This window comes from Triticum dicoccoides, chromosome 5A (assembly GCF_002162155.2).
Source record: "Triticum dicoccoides isolate Atlit2015 ecotype Zavitan chromosome 5A, WEW_v2.0, whole genome shotgun sequence".
In the NCBI taxonomy this organism is placed as follows: domain Eukaryota; kingdom Viridiplantae; phylum Streptophyta; class Magnoliopsida; order Poales; family Poaceae; genus Triticum; species Triticum dicoccoides.
This window is the reverse complement of record NC_041388.1, coordinates 400,052,404-400,071,839: the sequence shown is the minus strand read 5'-3', so window position 1 is coordinate 400,071,839 and position 19,436 is coordinate 400,052,404. Positions and strand designations below refer to the sequence as shown.

Here is a 19,436-nt window from a genome sequence, read left to right as displayed (position 1 = left end):
TAGTTTAGTATGTTGCTATTGCTTTCTTCATGACTTATACATTTTCCTATGACTATGAGATTATGCAACTCCCGTTTGCCGGAGGAACACTTTGTGTGCTACCAAATGTCACAACGTAACTGGGTGATTATAAAGGTGCTCTACAGGTGTCTCCAAAGGTACATGATGGGTTGGCGTATTTCGAGATTAGGATTTGTCACTCCGATTGTCGGAGAGGTATCTCTGGGCCCTCTCGGTAATGCACATCACTTAAGCCTTGCAAGCATTGCAACTAATGAGTTAGTTGCGGGATGATGTATTACAGAACGAGTAAAGAGACTTGCCGGTAACGAGATTGAACTAGGTATTGGATACCGACGATCGAATCTTGGGCAAGTAACATACCGATGACAAAGGGAACAACATATGTTGTTATGCGGTCTGACCGATAAAGATCTTCGTAGAATATGTAGGAGCCAATATGGGCATCCAGATCCCGCTATTGGTTATTGACCGGAGACGTGTCTCGGTCATGTCTACATTGTTCTCGAACCGTAGGGTCCACACGCTTAAGGTTTCGATGACAGTTATATTATGAGTTTATGAGTTTTGATGTACCAAAGGAGTTCAGAGTCCCGGATGAGATCGGGGACATGAAGAGGAGTCTCGAAATGGTCGAGACATAAAGATTGATATATTGGAAGCCTATATTTGGACATCGGAAGTGTTCCGGGTGAAATCGGGATTTTACCGGAGTACCGGGAGGTTACCGGAACCCCCCGGGAGCCATATGGGCCTTAATGGGCTTTAGTGGAAAGGAGAAAGGGACAGCCCAAGGTGGTCGCGCGCCTCCCCCCTCCCCTAGTCCTATTAGGACTAGGAGAGGTGGCCGGCCCCCCTCTCTCTCTTTCCCCCTCGGGGAATCCTAGTCCAACTAGGATTGGGGGGGAGTCCTACTCCCGGTAGGAGTAGGACTCCTCCTGCGCCCTCCTCCTGGCCGGCGGCCCCCTCCCCCTTGGCTCCTTTATATACGGAGGCAGGGGGCACCTCTAGACACACAAGTTGATCATTGAGATTGTTCCTTAGCCGTGTGCGGTGCCCCCTGCCACCATATTTCACCTCGATTATATTGTAGCAGTGCTTAGGCGAAGCCCTGCGATGGTAGAACATCAAGATCGTCACCACGCCGTTGTGCTGACGGAACTCCTCCCCGACGCTTTGCTGGATCGGAGCCCGGGGATCATCATCGAGTTGTACGTGTGCTAAGAACTCGGAGGTACCGGAGTAACGGTGCTTGGATCGGTCGGATCGGGAAGACGTATGACTACTTCCTCTACGTTGCATCAATGCTTCTGCAATCGGTGTGCGTGGGTACGTAGACAACACTCTCCCCTCTCGTTGCTATGCATCACCATGATCTTGCGTGTGCGTAGGAAATTTTTTGAAATTACTATGTTCCCCAATAGTGGCATCCGAGCCTAGGTTTTATGTGTTGATGTTATATGCACGAGTAGAACACAAGTGAGTTGTGGGCGATATAAGTCATACTGCTTACCAGCATGTCATACTATGGTTCGGCGGTATTGTTGGATGAAGCGGCCCGGACCGACATTACGCGTACGCTTACGCGAGACCGGTTCTCCCGACGTGCTTTGCACAAAGGTGGCTAGCGGGTGACAGTTTCTCCAACTTTAGTTGAACCGAGTGTGGCTACGCCCGGTCCTTGCGAAGGTTAAAACAGCACCAACTTGACAAACTATCGTTGTGGTTTCTGATGCGTAGGTAAGATTGGTTCTTGCTTAAGCCTGTAGCATCCACGTAAAACTTGCAACAACAAAGTAGAGGACGTCTAACTTGTTTTTGCAGGGCATGTTGTGATGTGATATGGTCAAAATGTGATGAGATATAAGTTGTTGTATGAGATGATCATGTTTTGTTAAAGTTATCGGCAACTGGCAAAAGCCTTATGGTCGTCTCTATATTGCATAAGATGCAAGTGCCAAATAATTGATTTACTTTATCGCTATGCGATAGCAATAGTTGCAAGAGCAATAGTTGGCGAGACGACCGTGTGACGACACATTGATATAGATCAAGATGATGGAGATCATGGTGTCATGCCGGTGACGATAGAGATCATGACAGTACTTTGGATATGGAGATCAAAGGCGCAAGATGATGATGGTCATATCATGTCACATATTTTGATTGCATATGATGTTTATCTTTTATACATCTTATTTTGCTTAGTTTGACGGTAGCATTTTAAGATGATCTCTCACTAATTATCAAGAAGTGTTCTCCCTGAGTATGCACCGTTGCCAAAGTTCGTCGTGCCCAGACACCACGTGATGATCGGGTGTGATAAGCTCTACGTCCATCTACAACGGGTGCAAGCCAGTTTTGCACACGCGGAATACTCAGGTTAAACTTGACGAGCCTAGCATATGCAGATATGGCCTCGGAACACGGAGACCGAAAGGTCGAGCGTGAATCATATAGTAGATATGATCAACATAGTGATGTTCACCATTGAAAACTACTCCATCTCACGTGATGATCGGTTATGGTTTAGTTGATATGGATCACGTAATCACTTAGAAGATTAGAGGGATGTCTATCTAAGTGGGAGTTCTTAAGTAATATGATTAATTGAACTTAAATTTATCATGAACTTAGTCCTGGTAGTATTTTGCAAATTATGTTGTAGATCAATAGCTTGCATTGTTGCTTTCATATGTTTATGTTGATATGTTCCTAGAGAAAAATTGTGTTGAAAGATGTAAGTAGCAATGATGCGGATTGGATCCGTGATCTGAGGTTTATCCTCATTGCTGCACAGAAGAATTATGTCCTTGATGCACCGCTAGGTGACAGACCTATTGCAGGAGCAGATGCAAACGTTATGAACGTTTGGCTAGCTCAATATGATGACTACTTGATAGTTTAGTGCACCATGCTTAACGGCTTAGAATCGGGACTTCAAAGACGTTTTGAACGTCATGGACCATATGAGATGTTCCAGGAATTGAAGTTAATATTTCAAGCAAATACCCGAGTTGAGAGATATGAAGTCTACAACAAGTTCTATAGCTAAAAGATGGAGGAGAGTCGCTCAACTAGTGAGCATGTGCTCAGATTGTCTGGGTACTACAATCGCTTGAATCAAGTGGGAGTTAATCTTCCAGATAAAATAGTGATTGACAGAATTCTCTGGTCACCATCACCAAGTTAGTAGAACTTCGTGATGAACTATAATATGCAAGGGATGACTAAAGTGATTCCCAAGCTCTTCGTGATGTTGAAATCGACGAAGGTAGAAATCAAGAAAGAGCATCAAGTGTTGATGGTAGACAAGACCACTAGTTTCAATAAAAGGGCAAAGGGAAGAAGGGGAACTTCAAGAAGAACGGCAAGCAAGTTGCTGCTCAAGTGAAGAAGCCCAAGTCTGGTCCTAAGCCTGAGACTAAGTGTTTCTACTGCAAAGGGACTGGTCACTGGAAGCGGAACTACCCCAAGTGATTGGCAGATAAGAAGGATGGCAAAGTGAACATAAGTATATTTGATATACATGTTATTGATGTGTACTTTACTAGTGTTTATAGCAACCCCTCAGTATTTGATACTAGTTCAGTTGCTAAGATTAGTAACTCAAAACGGGAGTTGTAGAATAAACAGAGACTAGTTAAGGGTGAAGTGACGATGTGTGTTGGAAGTGGTTCCAAGATTGATACGATCATCATCGCACACTCCCCTATACTTTTGGGATTAGTGTTGAACCTAAATAAGTGTTATTTGGTTTTTGCGTTGAGCATGAATATGATTTGATCATGTTTATTGCAATACGGTTATTCATTGAAGTCAGAGAATAATGGTTGTTCTGTTTACATGAATAAAACCTTCGATGGTCATACACCCAATGAAACAAGTTCATTGGATCTTGATCGTAGTGAGACACATATTCATAATATTGAAACCAAAAGATGCGAAGTTAATAATGATAGTGCAACTTATTTGTAGCACTGTCGTCTAGGTCATATTGGTGTAAAGCGCATGAAGAAACTCCATGCTGATGGGATTTTGGAATCACTTGATTATGAATCACTTGATGCTTGCGAACCATGCCTCATGGGCAAGATGACTAAGACTCCGTTCTCCGGAGCGAGCAACTGACTTATTGGAAATAATACATACTGATGTATGCGGTCCGATGAGTGTTAAGGCTCATGGCAAGTATCGTTATTTTCTAAACTTCACAGATGATTTGAGCAGATATGGGTATATCTACTTGATGAAACATAAGTCTGAAACATTTGAAAAGTTCAAAGAATTTCAGAGTGAAGTAGAAAATCATCGTAACAAGAAAATAAAGTTTCTACGATCTGATCGTGGAGGAGAATATTTGAGTTACGAGTTTGGTGTACATTTGAAAAATTGTGGAATAGTTTCGCAACTCACGACACCCGGAACACCACAGCGTAATGGTGTGTCCGAACGTCGTAATCGTACTTTACTAGATATGGTGCGATCTATGATGTCTCTTACTGATTTACCGCTATCGTTTTGGGGTTATGCTTTAGAGACGGCCGCATTCACGTTAAATAGGGCACCATCAAAATCCGTTGAGACGACGCCTTATGAACTATGGTTTGGCAAGAAACCAAAGTTGTCGTTTCTTAAAGTTTGGGGTTGCGATGCTTATGTGAAAAAGCTTCAACCTTACAAGCTCGAACCCAAATCGGAGAAATGTGTCTTCATAGGATACCCAAAGGAGACTGTTGGGTACACCTTCTATCACAGATCCGAAGGCAAGACATTCGTTGCTAAGAATGGATCCTTTCTAGAGAAGGAGTTTCTCTCGAAAGAAGTGAGTGGGAGGAAAGTAGAACTTGACGAGGTAACTGTACCTGCTCCCTTATTGGAAAATAGTACATCACAGAAAACTGTTTCTGCGACATCTATACCAATTAGTGAGGAAGATAATGATGTTAATCATGAAACTTCAGGTCAAGATACTACTGAACCTCGTAGATCGACCAGAGCGAGATCCGCACCAGAGTGGTACGGTAATCCTATTCTGGAAGTCATGCTACTAGATCATGATGAACCTACGAACTATGAAGAAGCGATGGTGAGCCCAGATTCCGCAAAGTGGCTTCAAGCCATGAAATCTGAGATGGGATCCATGTATGAGAACAAAGTATGGACTTTGGTTGACTTGCCCGATGATCGGCAAGCCATAGAAAATAAATGGATCTTCAAGAGGAAGACGGACGCTGATAGTAGTGTTACTATCTACAAAGCTAGAATTGTCGCAAAAGGTTTTCGACAAGTTCAAGGTGTTGACTACGATGAGATTTTCTCACTCGTATCTATGCTTAAGTCTGTCCGAATCATGTTAGCAATTGCCGCATTTTATGAAATCTAGCAAATGGATAAACAAAACTGCATTCCTTAATGGATTTACTAAAGAAGAGTTGTATACGATGCAACTAGAAGGTTTTGTCGATCCTAAAGGTGTTAACTAAATATGCAAGCTCCAGCGATCCATCTATGGACTGGTGCAAGAATCTCGGAGTTGGAATATACGCTTTGATAAGTTGATCAAAGCATATAGTTTTATACAGACTTGCGGTGAAGCCTGTATTTGCAAGAAAGTGAGTGGGAGCACTACAGCATTTCTGATAAGTATATGTGAATGACATATTGTTGATCGGAAATAATGTAGAATTATTCTGTAAAGCATAAAGGAGTGTTTGAAAGGAGTTTTTCAAAGAAAGACCTCAGTGAAGCTGCTTACACATTGAGTATCAAGATCTATAGAGATAGATCAAGACACTTGATAAGTGTTTTCAATGAGTACATACCTTGACAAGATTTTGAAGTAGTTCAAAATGGAACAGTCAAAGAAAAGGTTTCTTGCCTGTGTTACAAGGTGTGAAGTTGAGTAAGACTCAAAGCCCGACCACGGCAGAAGATAGAAAGAGAATGAAAGTCATTCCCTATGCCTCAGTCATAGGTTCTATAAAGTATGCCATGTTGTATACCAGATCTATTGTATACCCTACCACTGAGTTTGGCAAGGGAGTACGATAGTGATCTAGGAGTAGATCACTAGACAGCGGTCAAAATTATCCTTAGTGGAATAAGGATATGTTTCTCGATTATGGAAGTGAAAAAAAAGGTTCGTCGTAAAGGGTTACGCCGATGCAAGTTTTGACACTAATCTAGATGACTCTAAGTCTCGGTCTAGATACATATTGAAAGTGGGAGCAATTAGCTAGAGTAGCTCCATGCAGAGCATTGTTGACATAGAAATTTGCAAAATACATGCGGATCTGAATGTGGCAGACCCGTTGACTAAGATTCTCTCACAAGCAAAACATGATCACACCTTAGTACTCCTTGGGTGTTAATCACATAGTGATGTGAACTAGATTACTGAATCTAGTAAACCCTTTGGATGTTGGTCACATGGCGATGTGAACTATGGGTGTTAATCACATGATGATGTGAACTATCGATGTTAATCACATGGTGATGTGATCTAGATTATTGACTCTAGTGCAAGTGGGAGACTGAAGGAAATATGCCCTAGAGGCAATAATAAAGTTATTATTTATTTCCTTATTTCATGATAAATGTTTATTATTCATGCTAGAATTGTATTAACCGGAAACATAAAACATGTGTGAATACATAGACAAACAGAGTGTCACTAGTATGCCTCTACTTGACTAGCTCGTTAATCAAAGATGGTTATGTTTCCTAACCATGGACAAAGAGTTGTTATTTGATTAACGGGATCACATCATTAGGTGAATGATCTGATTGACATGACCCATTCCATTAGCTTAGCACCCGATCATTTAGTATGTTGCTATTGCTTTCTTCATGACTTATGCATGTTCCTATGACTATGAGATTATGCAACTCCCGTTTGCCGGAGGAACACTTTGTGTGCTACCAAACGTCACAACGTAACTGGGTGATTATAAAGGTGCTCTACAGGTGTCTCCAAAGGTACATGTTGGGTTGGTGTATTTCGAGATTAGGATTTGTCACTCTGATTGTCGGAGAGGTATCTCTGGGCCCTCTCGGTAATGCACATCACTTAAGCCTTGCAAGCATTGCAACTAATGAGTTAGTTGCGGGATGATGTATTACGGAACGAGTAAAGAGACTTGCCGGTAACGAGATTGAACTAGGTATTGGATACCGACGATCGAATCTCGGGCAAGTAACATACCGATGACAAAGGGAACAACGTATGTTGTTATGCGGTCTGACCGATAAAGATCATCGTAGAATATGTAGGAGCCAATATGGGCATCCAGGTCCCGCTATTGGTTATTGACCGGAGACGTGTCCCGGTCATGTCTACATTGTTCTCGAACCGTAGGGTCCGCACGCTTAAGGTTTCGATGACTGTTATATTATGAGTTTATGAGTTTTGATGTACCGAAGGAGTTTGGAGTCCCGGATGAGATCGGGGACATGACGAGGAGTCTCGAAATGGTCGAGACATAAAGATTGATATATTGGAAGCCTATATTTGGACATCGGAAGTGTTCCAGGTGAAATCGGGATTTTACCGGAGTACTGGGAGGTTACCGGAACCCCCCGGGAGCCATATGGGCCTTAAGGGCTTTAGTGGAAAGGAGAAAGGGACAGCCCAAGGTGGCCGCGCGCCTCCCCCCTCCCCTAGTCCTATTAGGACTAGGAGAGGTGGCCGGCCCCCCTCTCTCTCTTTCCCCCTCGGGGAATCCTAGTCCAACTAGGATTGGGGGGGGGGAGTCCTACTCCTGGTAGGAGTAGGACTCCTCCTACGCCCTCCTCCTGGCCGGCGGCCCCCTCCCCCTTGGCTCCTTTATATACGGAGGCAGGGGCACCTCTAGACACACAAGTTGATCATTGAGATCGTTCCTTAGCCGTGTGCGGTGCCCCCTGCCACCATATTCCACCTCGATTATATTGTAGCAGTGCTTAGGCGAAGCCCTGCGACGGTAGAACATCAAGATCGTCACCACGCCGTCGTGCTGACGGAACTCCTCCCCGATGCTTTGCTGGATCGAAGCCCGGGGATCGTCATCGAGCTGTACGTGTGCTAAGAACTCGGAGGTACCGGAGTAACGGTGCTTGGATCGGTCGGATCGGGAAGACGTACGACTACTTCCTATATGTTGCGTCAACGCTTCCGCAGTCGGTCTGTGTGGGTACGTAGACAACACTCTCCCCTCTTGTTGCTATGCATCACCATGATCTTGCGTGTGCGTAGGAAATTTTTTGAAATTACTACGTTCCCCAACACCTTCATCCCCAGTTGTTCTTGTTATTACAAGATGTCTTGAAATACTCTCTAATGTTCCGAGAATCCTTTATGCTTACTGCCCTGCAGTTCTTTGCTGCATGAATACCCCTATGAATAATTCCTCAGACTTTTCGAGGATTTGTTCATTCCTAGTTGATCAAGTGATTCACAAGATACTTTGAAGTATTATCCGATCTTCCGATAATCCTCTCCAACTATTGATTTGCAAATACTTATTTGCTTGCATTATGGTTACTCCATATGTCTAGCAATACTCATTATAGCATCCTTTGTCATCATAATTTCGAGCATTTGATTCAATTTGTTTGTGAATGCTCGCGATCATCAGTCCTAATTAGAATTATTCCTTTCGGCTCAGACGTCACCCCATACATGAGCTGGTGTTTGACAAATCAAACCTTGATTGATTGTTAATCTATGTCTATTCTACTTAATTGTCTTTGATCAGAGCCACTGCTTCTGATCCCCCGTTTTGGAAATCATAATCCCTTTGCATTCGATCTTAGAATTAGTTAGTTGTTTCTATAATCTGATATCCTTGCATTCTTTCTTCTTCTGGTTGAGTACCGATGCTCACATCAGATCCCTTGTGAACCACCAGATCCTTTGTGGGGTTCTATCCGACAACGTCCTTCATATACAGTAACCTTGTGAGCTTTTCCTCGGATACATAATGCCTTTGGTAAATTGTATTTTCTGCATCCTCAATCATGCTCTACTCTGAGCTTGAGTTATTTACTTGTGAAGTTTGACACTACAACTTCATCGAAGACGAGAAGTAAATGGAAGTTATGCATTGATGAAGTGGGAGTCAACCTTGAACTTTTGTGATCATGCCCATGGACCCGATGTGGAACTTATCATGGAAGCTTCTTGCTATAATAATAATCCCCTTGTGATAAGTTCATATTGTATCTATGTTTGGTCCTTTGCCACCGTGGTTCCGACCATATAGTTCTACTTTGATCCCATTTCTCGGACAAGTCAAAGTACTTGTCTTCTGCAGATCACTTCACATGTCCAACCTCTGTTCTTCTCTACCCTCGAGTATTACCCTCTGGAATCTCGAGAATATCATGGAACTACAGAACTTCTTATGAGTTTTTCATCAACTATTATTCTCGTTGATCCAAATTTTCCATGGGTTCTAAGTTGTTAGACACTCAAGGACACCGATAACTGATTCGAGTCTACACTTTCCTTTCCATTGTTTTTATTAACCTTTCTTGTAACCTAACATATACGAGCAGTGATAATTACCTGCTTGTGTAAACACCTCGGTGTACAAAATCTATCAGTAAGACCTTGTTACTATTGTTGATGACATTCCGGTAGCCACCGATGGACGAGAACTTTGCCTATTGGTCCGCCTCATCTTAACGAGCAGGAAAATGGTTCTCTTCATCCCTCGCCCTTGGTACCAACGTTGTTGCCAACGTAATTGACATGCTATCCTCTGACCCGCTTTGCTATCATGACCGTGCAAAATGTTAGGGCCTTCCTGCTTTTAACCCACATGGTGGGCCCATAACCCACAGTTCCACAGGATCGAAACCTGACTCTCCTGTACATCCCTATTTTCCAAAATTGTCCCTCGTGCTTGGTTTCGCAAGTAAATCACGAGCCACCTTCCTAGTGATCTATTCTGGTATCAGACACAATACTTATTCCCATCACTTTGAACCCTTTCACCCTCTGTTTCAGGCAACGAGCGATTGCCTACCCAGTTGAAGCTTCTTATTGAACCTCCTTACCTTGCTCTCGATGACTTTCTTGAATTTCAACTCTAGGGATGCCTCTGCCATGTTCATTGGGATAGTCCCCAGGTACCTATCTTGTGTTGAGCTCCGCCCTTCCTGAGTCTTTCCCACTTACTCCACCCCTTAAATCTTGGGATGAGATTTCTTGTAGCGGAGAGGAATTGTGACGCCCGGATAATTAAGTTACAGTAATTCCCTGCTAATGACGCCACATCACCACATTTACTATTGATAAACTCGTGTTGTTTCAAACCCTGTTCAAATTCAAAATCAACTCAAACTTTAAAAGTTTTCAAATGTCAGAACTAAAATGTTCATGATGTTGCAATAATCACTGAGTAATTTTCATGTTGGAACCAACCTCTTTTGGATTCCCAAAGTGCCCCTAGAAATTTATTTAGTGGTCCAACAACATTTAAATTGGCCTTTTCAAATTCGAAAAAATGGTTAGACAACTCCTTTTGACCCTGAACCTTTTATTCCATCTCAAGGTATTGTGTTAGATTTATGTGCCAAGTTTTGTTCAAAACAAAACTCATTTGGTACTTAAAGAAAATGCAAAACATAAACAAAGTTAGAAAAGGCAAAGAAAAAGAGAAAAGCTTCCCCTGCCCCCCGGGCCTTGGCCCAACAGGGACTGGCCCACCTGCGTGGCCTTGCCAGCCCACCTAACCCCCCGGGCCGCCTTCTCCTTCTATTCATCGGGCGCGCCATCGGCGTCGAGGGGATAAGGGCGCCCCTCCGACGCCTCGGTCTCCCCTCCCCCACCTACCGCTCCCACTCCATCCTCCCTACCAGCCTCTCTCCCTCTCGCCCCAGATCCCCGTCGACTGAGCTCCATCGCCGCCGGCTACCTCACACTGCCGCGGCCACCGGCCAGCCCTCACCTCGCAGGCATGTCATAGAGCTCCACCACTGGCCGTTACATCGCCTACGCCAACCGGAATGAGCCCGGGGCCCCTGCAGCGCGTCGTCGCCGTTGTCTTCTCCACCTCCGGCCACCAGGCGCTATCACGGCTCCATCAACCTCTGTTGCTCCTAGACCTCAGCCATCTTGAGCTCCGCGGTGAGCATCTCAACGCAAACCCCTTGTTGCTGCTCTCGATCCGTAGCTAGATCATGTGACCACCATTAAATTGCTCTGCCGTGGCTCTGCTTCCGCCAGCGATCTCGTGGTGGTCGATCTCGTCCACCCCGGGTCGAACCAAAGCCACTGTCGCGCTTCTTCGTATCCCAAGCAGCGCATGAACCCCTCGAAACAACGAATCCGAAGCCAAATGCTCGAGCTCGTCGAGCTCAACCTTCGGCCGACGCAAGACCTCATCGTCGGCGCCACTGTATACCACCGCCACAATATCCAAGACCACCATTCGCCTCGCCACGCCGAGGGCATTCGAACGCGACCAGCCCCACTCCCATCCGGGACCCGGGGCGAAAATTCCGGCGAGGCCGAGCCCCTCCGCCGCGTTTGGTGCTGCCGCCGCGCGCGCAGCCTCCCTGCTGCTCGCCTCCCGCTGCTCTTGCTGCTACCGCCACCACGTGTTGCCTGCCTGCACTCGCCAGCGCCGCGCTGGCTCCTGCGCTCTCTCACCTGCCCGCGCCCCCTATCACCCCGATGCGCCAACCGCCCCCCGCGCCGCGCTTGCCGCGTCCTGCCGCTGCATGGCCTCGCCCACCGTCTGTCTTGCCTCGCAGCCGCGTCGCTTGCTGCTCCCCCGCTGCCGCCGCCCGGCTAAAGCCCCACCCCCACTGCTCGCTGGTCGACGTCCTCGCCGCGGCCGGCGCCCTCCGCTGGTCGCGCCATGGCCACGCCTCCCTGTCGGCGGCCTCTGTCGCCCCCGTGCGGGATTGCTTTCTCGTAGGGAGTCGAGGAAGTATCTCTGGGCATTAATGTTACAACACGTTTGTTAAATATAAATTGCTATTCTTTACTCTTCTACATGCTGCGAGATGCTTGGAGCTGCTTGAAGATGCTAGTCTTTGATAGGACACGAGAAGTTGTTGGCTATTGGAGAGGCCAGGGAGTTTCCAGGAATGCTCGGATCAATTGATTGCATGCATTGGCAATGAAAAAACTACCCCCAAAAGTTTGTGGGGAATGTATGAAGGTCACACCAAAGAGGCCACCATCATACTAGAAGCGATGACATTACATGGCTTATGAATTTGGTATGCATTCTTTGGAATGTCGGGTTCTCATAATGACATCAACGTGCTTCAACGATCTCCGGTGTTGAGGAGGCTTTGCAATGGGGAATCACCGCTGCGCAACTACACCGTCGATCAACGGTCGAGACTACAACATGAGATACTATTTTGCTGATGGCATCTATCCTTGGCGGGTGACATTTGTGAAGACCATATCTGAACCGCATGGAAATAAACAAAGCCACTTTGCAACAATGCAGGAAGCGGCTAGGAAGGATGTGGAGAAGGTATTTGGTGTGCTTCAAGCTCGTTGAGGAATTGTTCGTGGCGGTGCAATGGTGTAGGAATCGGAAACTTTGTGGCAGCTCGTAACATGTTGTATTATTTTGCACAATATGATTATCGAGGATGGGGGTGATGGTGTAGCCCAAACCAATGATTTCGAAGCACCAGGAGAACACGTTAAAATCTCGGAAGATCAAGGTGCAACTTAGCTCCTGAACTTTCTGCAAATGCATCAGAATCTTCGAGATCATCAGGTGCACGTGCAACTTCTGAATGATCTTGTGGAGCATATCTGGACCCACAATGAAAATCAAAGAGCTGATGTTTGAGTTGTGCATTTAAAATAAATTTTATGTAAACACTATTTTATATTCGCTACCAAACATTTGTTATTTACATGTGAATGGGATGTATGATCGACGTGCATGAATTTAAGAGTCTGGATTTAAGATATACGGCGGACATATGTGAGACTGAATTTGCCAAGTCCAGCCATAGATGCTCTAACCTAGACATGAGTTTAATAAAAGAAACAGACCAAGATCTCCGATATTTTCCGGGCAGAAAAACGCCTTCCAGTTGACCACCGAACGACCTTCCACATGATTGGTCGCCATCATCGCTCAAAACTCTGCACGGATTTCATGTTTAGTCCATTTATGGAGAAAAGATTCGCTAAATACGATTTGTTTGGCCGGACCCTGGCAGCATAGCATGTGACGGGGTGAGCTTTGGTGCACAGTAGGAACGTTCCTGCCACCGAACGACGCACATCCTACACCCCAAGCTCTGTGCCATGTTCGGCGAACCGTGGCGACACGGCAGTAGCACGGCACGTGGCCACAGCCGCTGGCACACTGCTACCGTGCTCCACCTGCCGGCGCTCCCATCCGGCGGCCCCATGCAACCTGAACCTGAACCACCGTCGTTCCACCGCAGTAGATCCACATGCTCCATGGTTAGCCGGATGCGCTGAAACTGCGCGCTTGCAAGCAGAGAGGTCGCCGTCGCTCCAGCTGCGGCCACCGCGGCGCGGGGCCAGCCGGGACCCCGCTCCTGCATTGTTTCACGCCTGGGCTTTCACTCCTCGACCAGGACGCCGTCCGTTGCATGCCATTGCCATTGTTTCACGGCAACCGACCGTCGTCACGAGACAACTATGCTGCAGTAATAAACCGACGTGAACCGAGTACGGAGACGGGTGGCGACGGCACGGGAGGTGCGGTGGGTGGAGTTGGTGAGGGGGTTCCCTGCGCCGCGGGGCAGAAGAAACAACAAGTGCGACACCGACATGGACGGGGGCGCCGATCGGGGTAAACTGTCCGTTGATTTCAGCGCCGCGCACGTTCTTGGAGCTCGCCTCGGCTCACGTTGCCTCGCCTCGCGGCCTCGAGATGCCGGACGTACACCCACGTCCCAATCCGCTCGGCTTCACCGCCTGACACGTCTATTAAAATGCCAGGACTTCTCACTCCTCCATACCCGCCACTTTTAATGGCCACCGCCGGTTGAGGGGGAGAGCACAGCAGACTCACTGACGAGGCAGGCGGCAGGCGGCAGACGGCAGGTGGGATTCTCGCTTTCTTGTTTTTGAGACAAAATGCGGGGCGCCGGTGATTGCGAGCTGGAGGTCCGGGGCGTAATGGGGGAGCAGGAGGAGGCTGCCTCGGCGTCGGCATCGGAGAGGGCAATGCGGCGGCGGAGGGGGCGGCGTCGGTGGGGAAGAGCGGGGGCGGACGACGGCTACTCGACGAGCTCCACGGGCGGCCGCGGCGGGAGCAGCGGCAGCGGCTCCTTCGGCTGCGACTCGGTTGGTCTCGCCCCTCTCCTCCACCACCCATTGCTGCGTTCCTTGGCCTCGATTAATATTCGCACCTAGAGTCTCTCAGCATTGCGAGCTGTGGCAATGGCATGGGCGTGGCGCCATGCAGATCTAGCCAGAGAGCACCATGGCCTGTCGCAGGTGACCACACACCACATGAGCCTTTCCGGAAAGTGGAGGGTAAGACCCAGGAATGACATGATTAGCGAGTGAATCTAGCGATCTAACGACAAAGCCGGAGGGCCCGAGGGTTGAGGATAGGCACCATCATCGCCATCTTGATTCTTGCAGCATCGCCCTCGCTAGCAAGCGAAAAAGGAGCGGAGGGGGGGCACCACCCACCCTGGGATTCTCTCCGGTTTCCAGCTTTGCAAGATTAACTTTTTAATCGGTGCTTGATGGTTGGCTGCAGCCTTTGGCCGGATTCGTGCGCGCGGATGGCGACATGGACACAGATCTGGAGACAGACGGGCTGGCCGCCACTTCATCCTCCAGTGCCAGTGGTGAGCACCCAGCTCACAGCTCACGGCTTGTATTCTTACCAGCGTTCTTGCTGGAGCTCCACTTTACAGCCCTATTAAGAGAGTTTGCGCTCCCTGAAGCCTCCGCAGCGTTCACGGAGCCGCACGACGACGAGGAGGCGCAGTGCGGGGCGAAGGGAGAGTGGCAGGAACCGGCCAAGAGCCCGGCGGGCGGCGCCACTGCCATCCGAGGTACGTACGAGATTTCCAGGTCTGCAACGTAGTACTAGGTGGTGTGAGGTTTTCCAATCTTGTATGCTTGTGTGCTGTTCGACAGAATGCCAGAGCCAGCGACGGTGCCGGACAGAGGCTGTTTACCTGCACGGTAGGAAGGGGCTGAAGCAGCGGCCGGCCTCGCTCGACTTCGGCAGCGCCGGGTTCAACAGCGGGACTCCGTTTTCTCCGGGCTTTGTGGTCGGAGGCGCCGGGTTTGCGAGCAAGGGACTTGTGTCGTCGCAGATCAGCTCCGGCGTGTTCCCTAGTCCCGGCACGCCGAGCTATCCGCGGCGGCACCGGCCGTCGGCCTTGGGGTACCAGAAGGGGTGGAGCTCGGAGAGAGTGCCTCTTCCTTCCAAAGGTAATAATACTAGGAGGTACCCAGGCAGCAGCATGGCATTTCCTCTCAACAGTAGGAGGACACTGCCCTCAAAATGGGAGGATGCGGAGAGGTGGATCTTCAGTCCCAAATCAAACGCCGGCGATGCGCGTGAGAAGACCGCCACATTGCCCCATGCTCGACGGCCGAAGGCTAAAAGTGGTCCTCTTGGGCCTCCTGGAAGACTTGGTGGACAGTATTCATCTGTATCTTCATCTGTCTCTTTGTTTGACAGTGGGAGAGTTGGGCATTTAGCAGCAAACTCACCTTTCTTGGCTGGAGTACTGATACCTGAACACTATGGTGGGGCGAAAAGTAATGTTGGGAGGTACACAAGTGGAACAGCTGGTGATGAGTTCGGTATTGGCATAGTTGGCGGGTCTTCTCTAGCACATATCGGGTCTCCTGCTATGCAATCTACCATGGTGCGCCGACGACTAGATACTGCAATTGAGTCATCTGCATCATTGCCCAGCACCCAAGAATCTGTACAAGGTATTAAGAAATTTCTACCCATCATTTTTAGCCTATTGCTTAGTATTGAATTATGGGTCTACAAAGTATAAACATGTAGAGGGCAACCCTCTGTTTGGGGTTTGCGGTTGTCTCTCTGGTTGCTAAAGCACTGTTAAATTGTGAAGCTCCTCATGAGTTGCATTATAAACACTAGTTTTGGGCATTTGGTATCTTGGTAACTTGGTAACTGATTTTATCATAGCACTTGCAAGCTGAATATCACCAGAAGTTGATCTTATGCTTTTACTGTACCTAATGAGAATTAAGTAAATCTTCAGCTGACGCTTGTTTGTTTGGTTTCATATCAGGCGAAGAGGCTGAGTTCGTAGAAGATTCAGCCCCCATTGCCACCCCTATAATTTCAAGGAAGGATACCGCAACTCAAACTAGTCCAGATCTAAGTAGGTCTTCTTCGCCCAGCGCAAGGCCTTCATTTGTTCGTTCATTCTCAATGCAACAAGCCAAAGAGAGGGAGAGCTGTTTCTCTGATCTTGAGATCAGGGATGTGCAGATGGATGAGCGCGTGAGTCTTACCAGATGGTCCAAGAAACATGTAACACAAGCCTCTAACAAGAATTCTACAAATATGTTAGAGTGGAACAAAAAGACGGTGGACTCTAAATCTTCTTCCTGGGAATCAACAGAAACAAAATGCACATTAAAGTAAGGGACCAGTGCTTACGATAAATGCTGCTTTTTGTTCAGGCATACCTCTGCTATTTTAAACCACTTTCATACAGTAATACTTGAAGCTTAACTTCTGAAAAAGTGAAAATATATAACGTGACCTGCTTATCTGGTATGTTGTGCAAATATCCAATTTTTTACCGTTGCTAAAACTCTGCAAAGTAAATTTATTCGATGAAATCATGAAATGCTGATCACTCTACCATTGTTAAAAGGGTTGAGAGAGAAGAAGCAAAACTTACTGCTTGGGAGAATCTTCAAAAAGCGAAAGCCGAGGCTGCAATTCAGAAGCTAGTGGTATGTGCTTCAGACTATTTCATAATTTCTAACTGTTTTTTTATTTAAGCAGTAAGAGCCCTACTGCCCTACTGAAATATTTTACTCATCCATAAATATTATAGTAGCAACGAGCCAAAGGATCCAAATAGTGAACTAAGCAAGTCTAGCTACAGAATAAGATAAAATCTGACTAGTCTTAGGATTGGCATCCTCTTCCTCCACCGAAATAAGCATGTGAGAACATTTTCCAAAAGAACAACTGCTTAGTGCAAGCATCCAATCCATTAGACAGGACATCAGTCATATTCTTGGGGGCTCTTACTTTCAGCCATTCTTTGTCAGACAGTCTTTTTCCAGCTATATTTGTTTGCAGGAACCATATCAAAACATACATCTCCAGCCGCCCAAGTATATTTTTTGGCCTAGCTCCTTTTAGAAGAAAAAAACTGGGACCAGTATGAACTGTAGCATGTCTACTTGTAACTGTTGTCTCATGTCACTGGTTAAGAGTATATTTTATATCTTTATGTGCTCAAATTGGGCGTGATGCTTGCATTATTTACTGTAAGATGGTTCATTGTTTTGTTTTTCTCTATTGCCGTCTAGTTGACCTTCTATTGTATCCATACTTTCATTATCTCAGATGAAACTCGAGAAGAAACGATCATTTTCCCTGGACAGAATTTTGAACACCCTCAGGTCTGCTCAAAGAAAAGCACAAGGGATGCGTGATGCAGCAACAGCAAGCCAAGACGAACACCTTTGCAGGAAGGCCAAAAAGACATCACACGTTACAAAGAATGGCCAGATCAGATCTCTGAGTGGCTGTTTCACTTGCCATGCTTTCTAGTATCATGCAATCCCACTACTGAGTAAGTTGCATACTGATGCCTGCAGTACAGGATCTCTGTTGATGAATATTTTCTAGTGATTTAGATGCCCATTTTTAATAAAGCCAGTAGCATCTATACTACGCTCTTTCTGTCGCATCATGCAGAATAATATAAACCGTGAAATTGCCAGTATTGTCCTTGAAAATAGTCATGTTTAATTATATGCTGCAGTGATGCTTGCAGTTCATAATTATGTCACTCAATTTAGCGTGTCGATGGCTCTTATGTTCACACATGAATACATAATCTATCAAATCTCCAGGATTATGGAACTTCCTGTAACATGTTCCATAGGCTTGTCACTTGTGACTGTGTTGATCCTTTAAGAACATAATTATTCAGAAATGATTTGAGGCAGGTTGAGGCAACATTTGTAGCATTGGAACTTCGTGCAACATGTTACATACTTACATAGGCTTAACCCGTTTCTGCAACATGTTCCATAGGCTAATCACATCTAGTTGAGGTAGCATTGTAACCTGTACGTGTACTGAACTTGTAAATTGCCCAAAATCCCTTACACTGTCGATAAATAAGCAGTGATTAATCTAATCACAATTCAGACCTAAGAACCTACACTATCATCCATACATGATACATGAACTGTTCCCTACTACATCCTCTGTTCCTAAATATAAGATGTTTTGGCAGTTCAAATACATCAAGCACCACAAACAGCATGCTTTAGCTCTTGACATGAGGACTTGTTGTTTTATCTTCAGGGATCTGGAGGCCCTTCAGCAGGGAAGTTCAGAGACTCACTCTGTCAGTGAAGAATCCAGGCAATCCTCAACCGACCCCGTCGCATTTTCAGAAGAATATGCTGCTGCCGCGGCTTGAGCAGGGACCATGCGTGCGCTGTCCGTCATCGTATGGACCTCCGCACAATCTGCCAAGGGGACAGGAGAAAATGGCGCCACCGAGGAAAGGAGCGATGGTGCCTCCGCGTCATCGCATGTGCCTGCCTGCCTGCTTCTTCTCATGCTTGACGCCACGCCCAGCAGGCCTGCAGCTAGCACAATGGTAAAGGCCCCCTTTATCGTTGGCCCTGTAGTGTATGTAGGTGCTACCTACGGAGCAATTCGGCCCTTGCTAGGCCGCTAGCCGCTGCGTGCCTGTGCTTCAGGCCGGCCTTGTACGAGTTCTGCTTTTGGTGTGGTTGCTTCAGGTGTAGCCCAGTTGGGATCATGTCTTGGTAGTACAATCGTTGCGATACCAGGCTGGCTGCCTGCTTCAAATGTGGTTTTAGCCGGGAGAAGCATTTTTTTTCATGTCCATTTGTTGTGTTCGCGCTCAATGTTTCGTGTGCCGGCGCCTCGTGGGTGAGAGGTCACGAGATCGCTGGGATCTTCGACAGGAGGTGCTTCCTCAGGAGGGGGAAAAGGTGGACTGGATAAGGTGGACTCCGTCATTTTTGCAGCTTTCCAACGTTCGGATAGAAAGCCGACGTTCAGATAGAAAGTGTCCTACGACTACGAGTGAGGTTCTTTAGTGACTTGCTCTCCTGCACCCTCACCCTACGGCAACATAATGCACGTCCAAACAAAACCGATACTTACCCCTCATAAAACTAAATAAACCTGGATGCTTTTTGAATAAACAAAACCGACTACGAGTGA

General features: G+C 46.8%; 1 protein-coding gene and 1 long non-coding RNA gene across 3 annotated transcripts; both read left to right on the top strand.

The window, feature by feature from the left end:
* Positions 1-10,816: 10,816 nt before the first annotated feature.
* On the top strand, positions 10,817-12,930 carry LOC119301814. Its single transcript, XR_005147193.1, has 2 exons — positions 10,817-11,137; positions 12,059-12,930. It is a non-coding gene; the product is annotated as an uncharacterized LOC119301814 (long non-coding RNA).
* A 956-nt stretch (positions 12,931-13,886) lies between these two features.
* LOC119301813 lies at positions 13,887-19,094 on the top strand. 2 transcript variants are annotated; one of them, XM_037578790.1, is made up of 8 exons: positions 13,887-14,314; positions 14,739-14,829; positions 14,929-15,039; positions 15,125-15,937; positions 16,267-16,621; positions 16,861-16,942; positions 17,568-17,796; positions 18,540-19,094. In XM_037578790.1, exons 1-7 carry the CDS (start codon positions 14,105-14,107, stop codon positions 17,772-17,774), a joined length of 1,869 nt encoding a protein of 622 aa, XP_037434687.1. In that variant the 5' UTR covers positions 13,887-14,104; the 3' UTR covers positions 17,775-17,796; positions 18,540-19,094. The 2 variants fall into 2 exon arrangements, with proteins under 2 accessions (XP_037434687.1, XP_037434688.1); XM_037578791.1 differs by lacking the exon at positions 13,887-14,314 and adding an exon at positions 14,365-14,506.
* Positions 19,095-19,436: the final 342 nt, after the last annotated feature.

Excerpts from the sequence above, each read along its gene's own strand:
- LOC119301813 (XM_037578790.1), top strand. The coding sequence starts at position 14,105 with ATGCGGGGCGCCGGTGATTGCGAGCTGGAGGTCCGGGGCGTAATGGGG. Across the intron at positions 15,938-16,266 it reads CACCCAAGAATCTGTACAAG|GCGAAGAGGCTGAGTTCGTA; the intron begins GTATTAAGAAAT and ends GTTTCATATCAG. Across the intron at positions 16,943-17,567 it reads CTGCAATTCAGAAGCTAGTG|ATGAAACTCGAGAAGAAACG; the intron begins GTATGTGCTTCA and ends TCATTATCTCAG.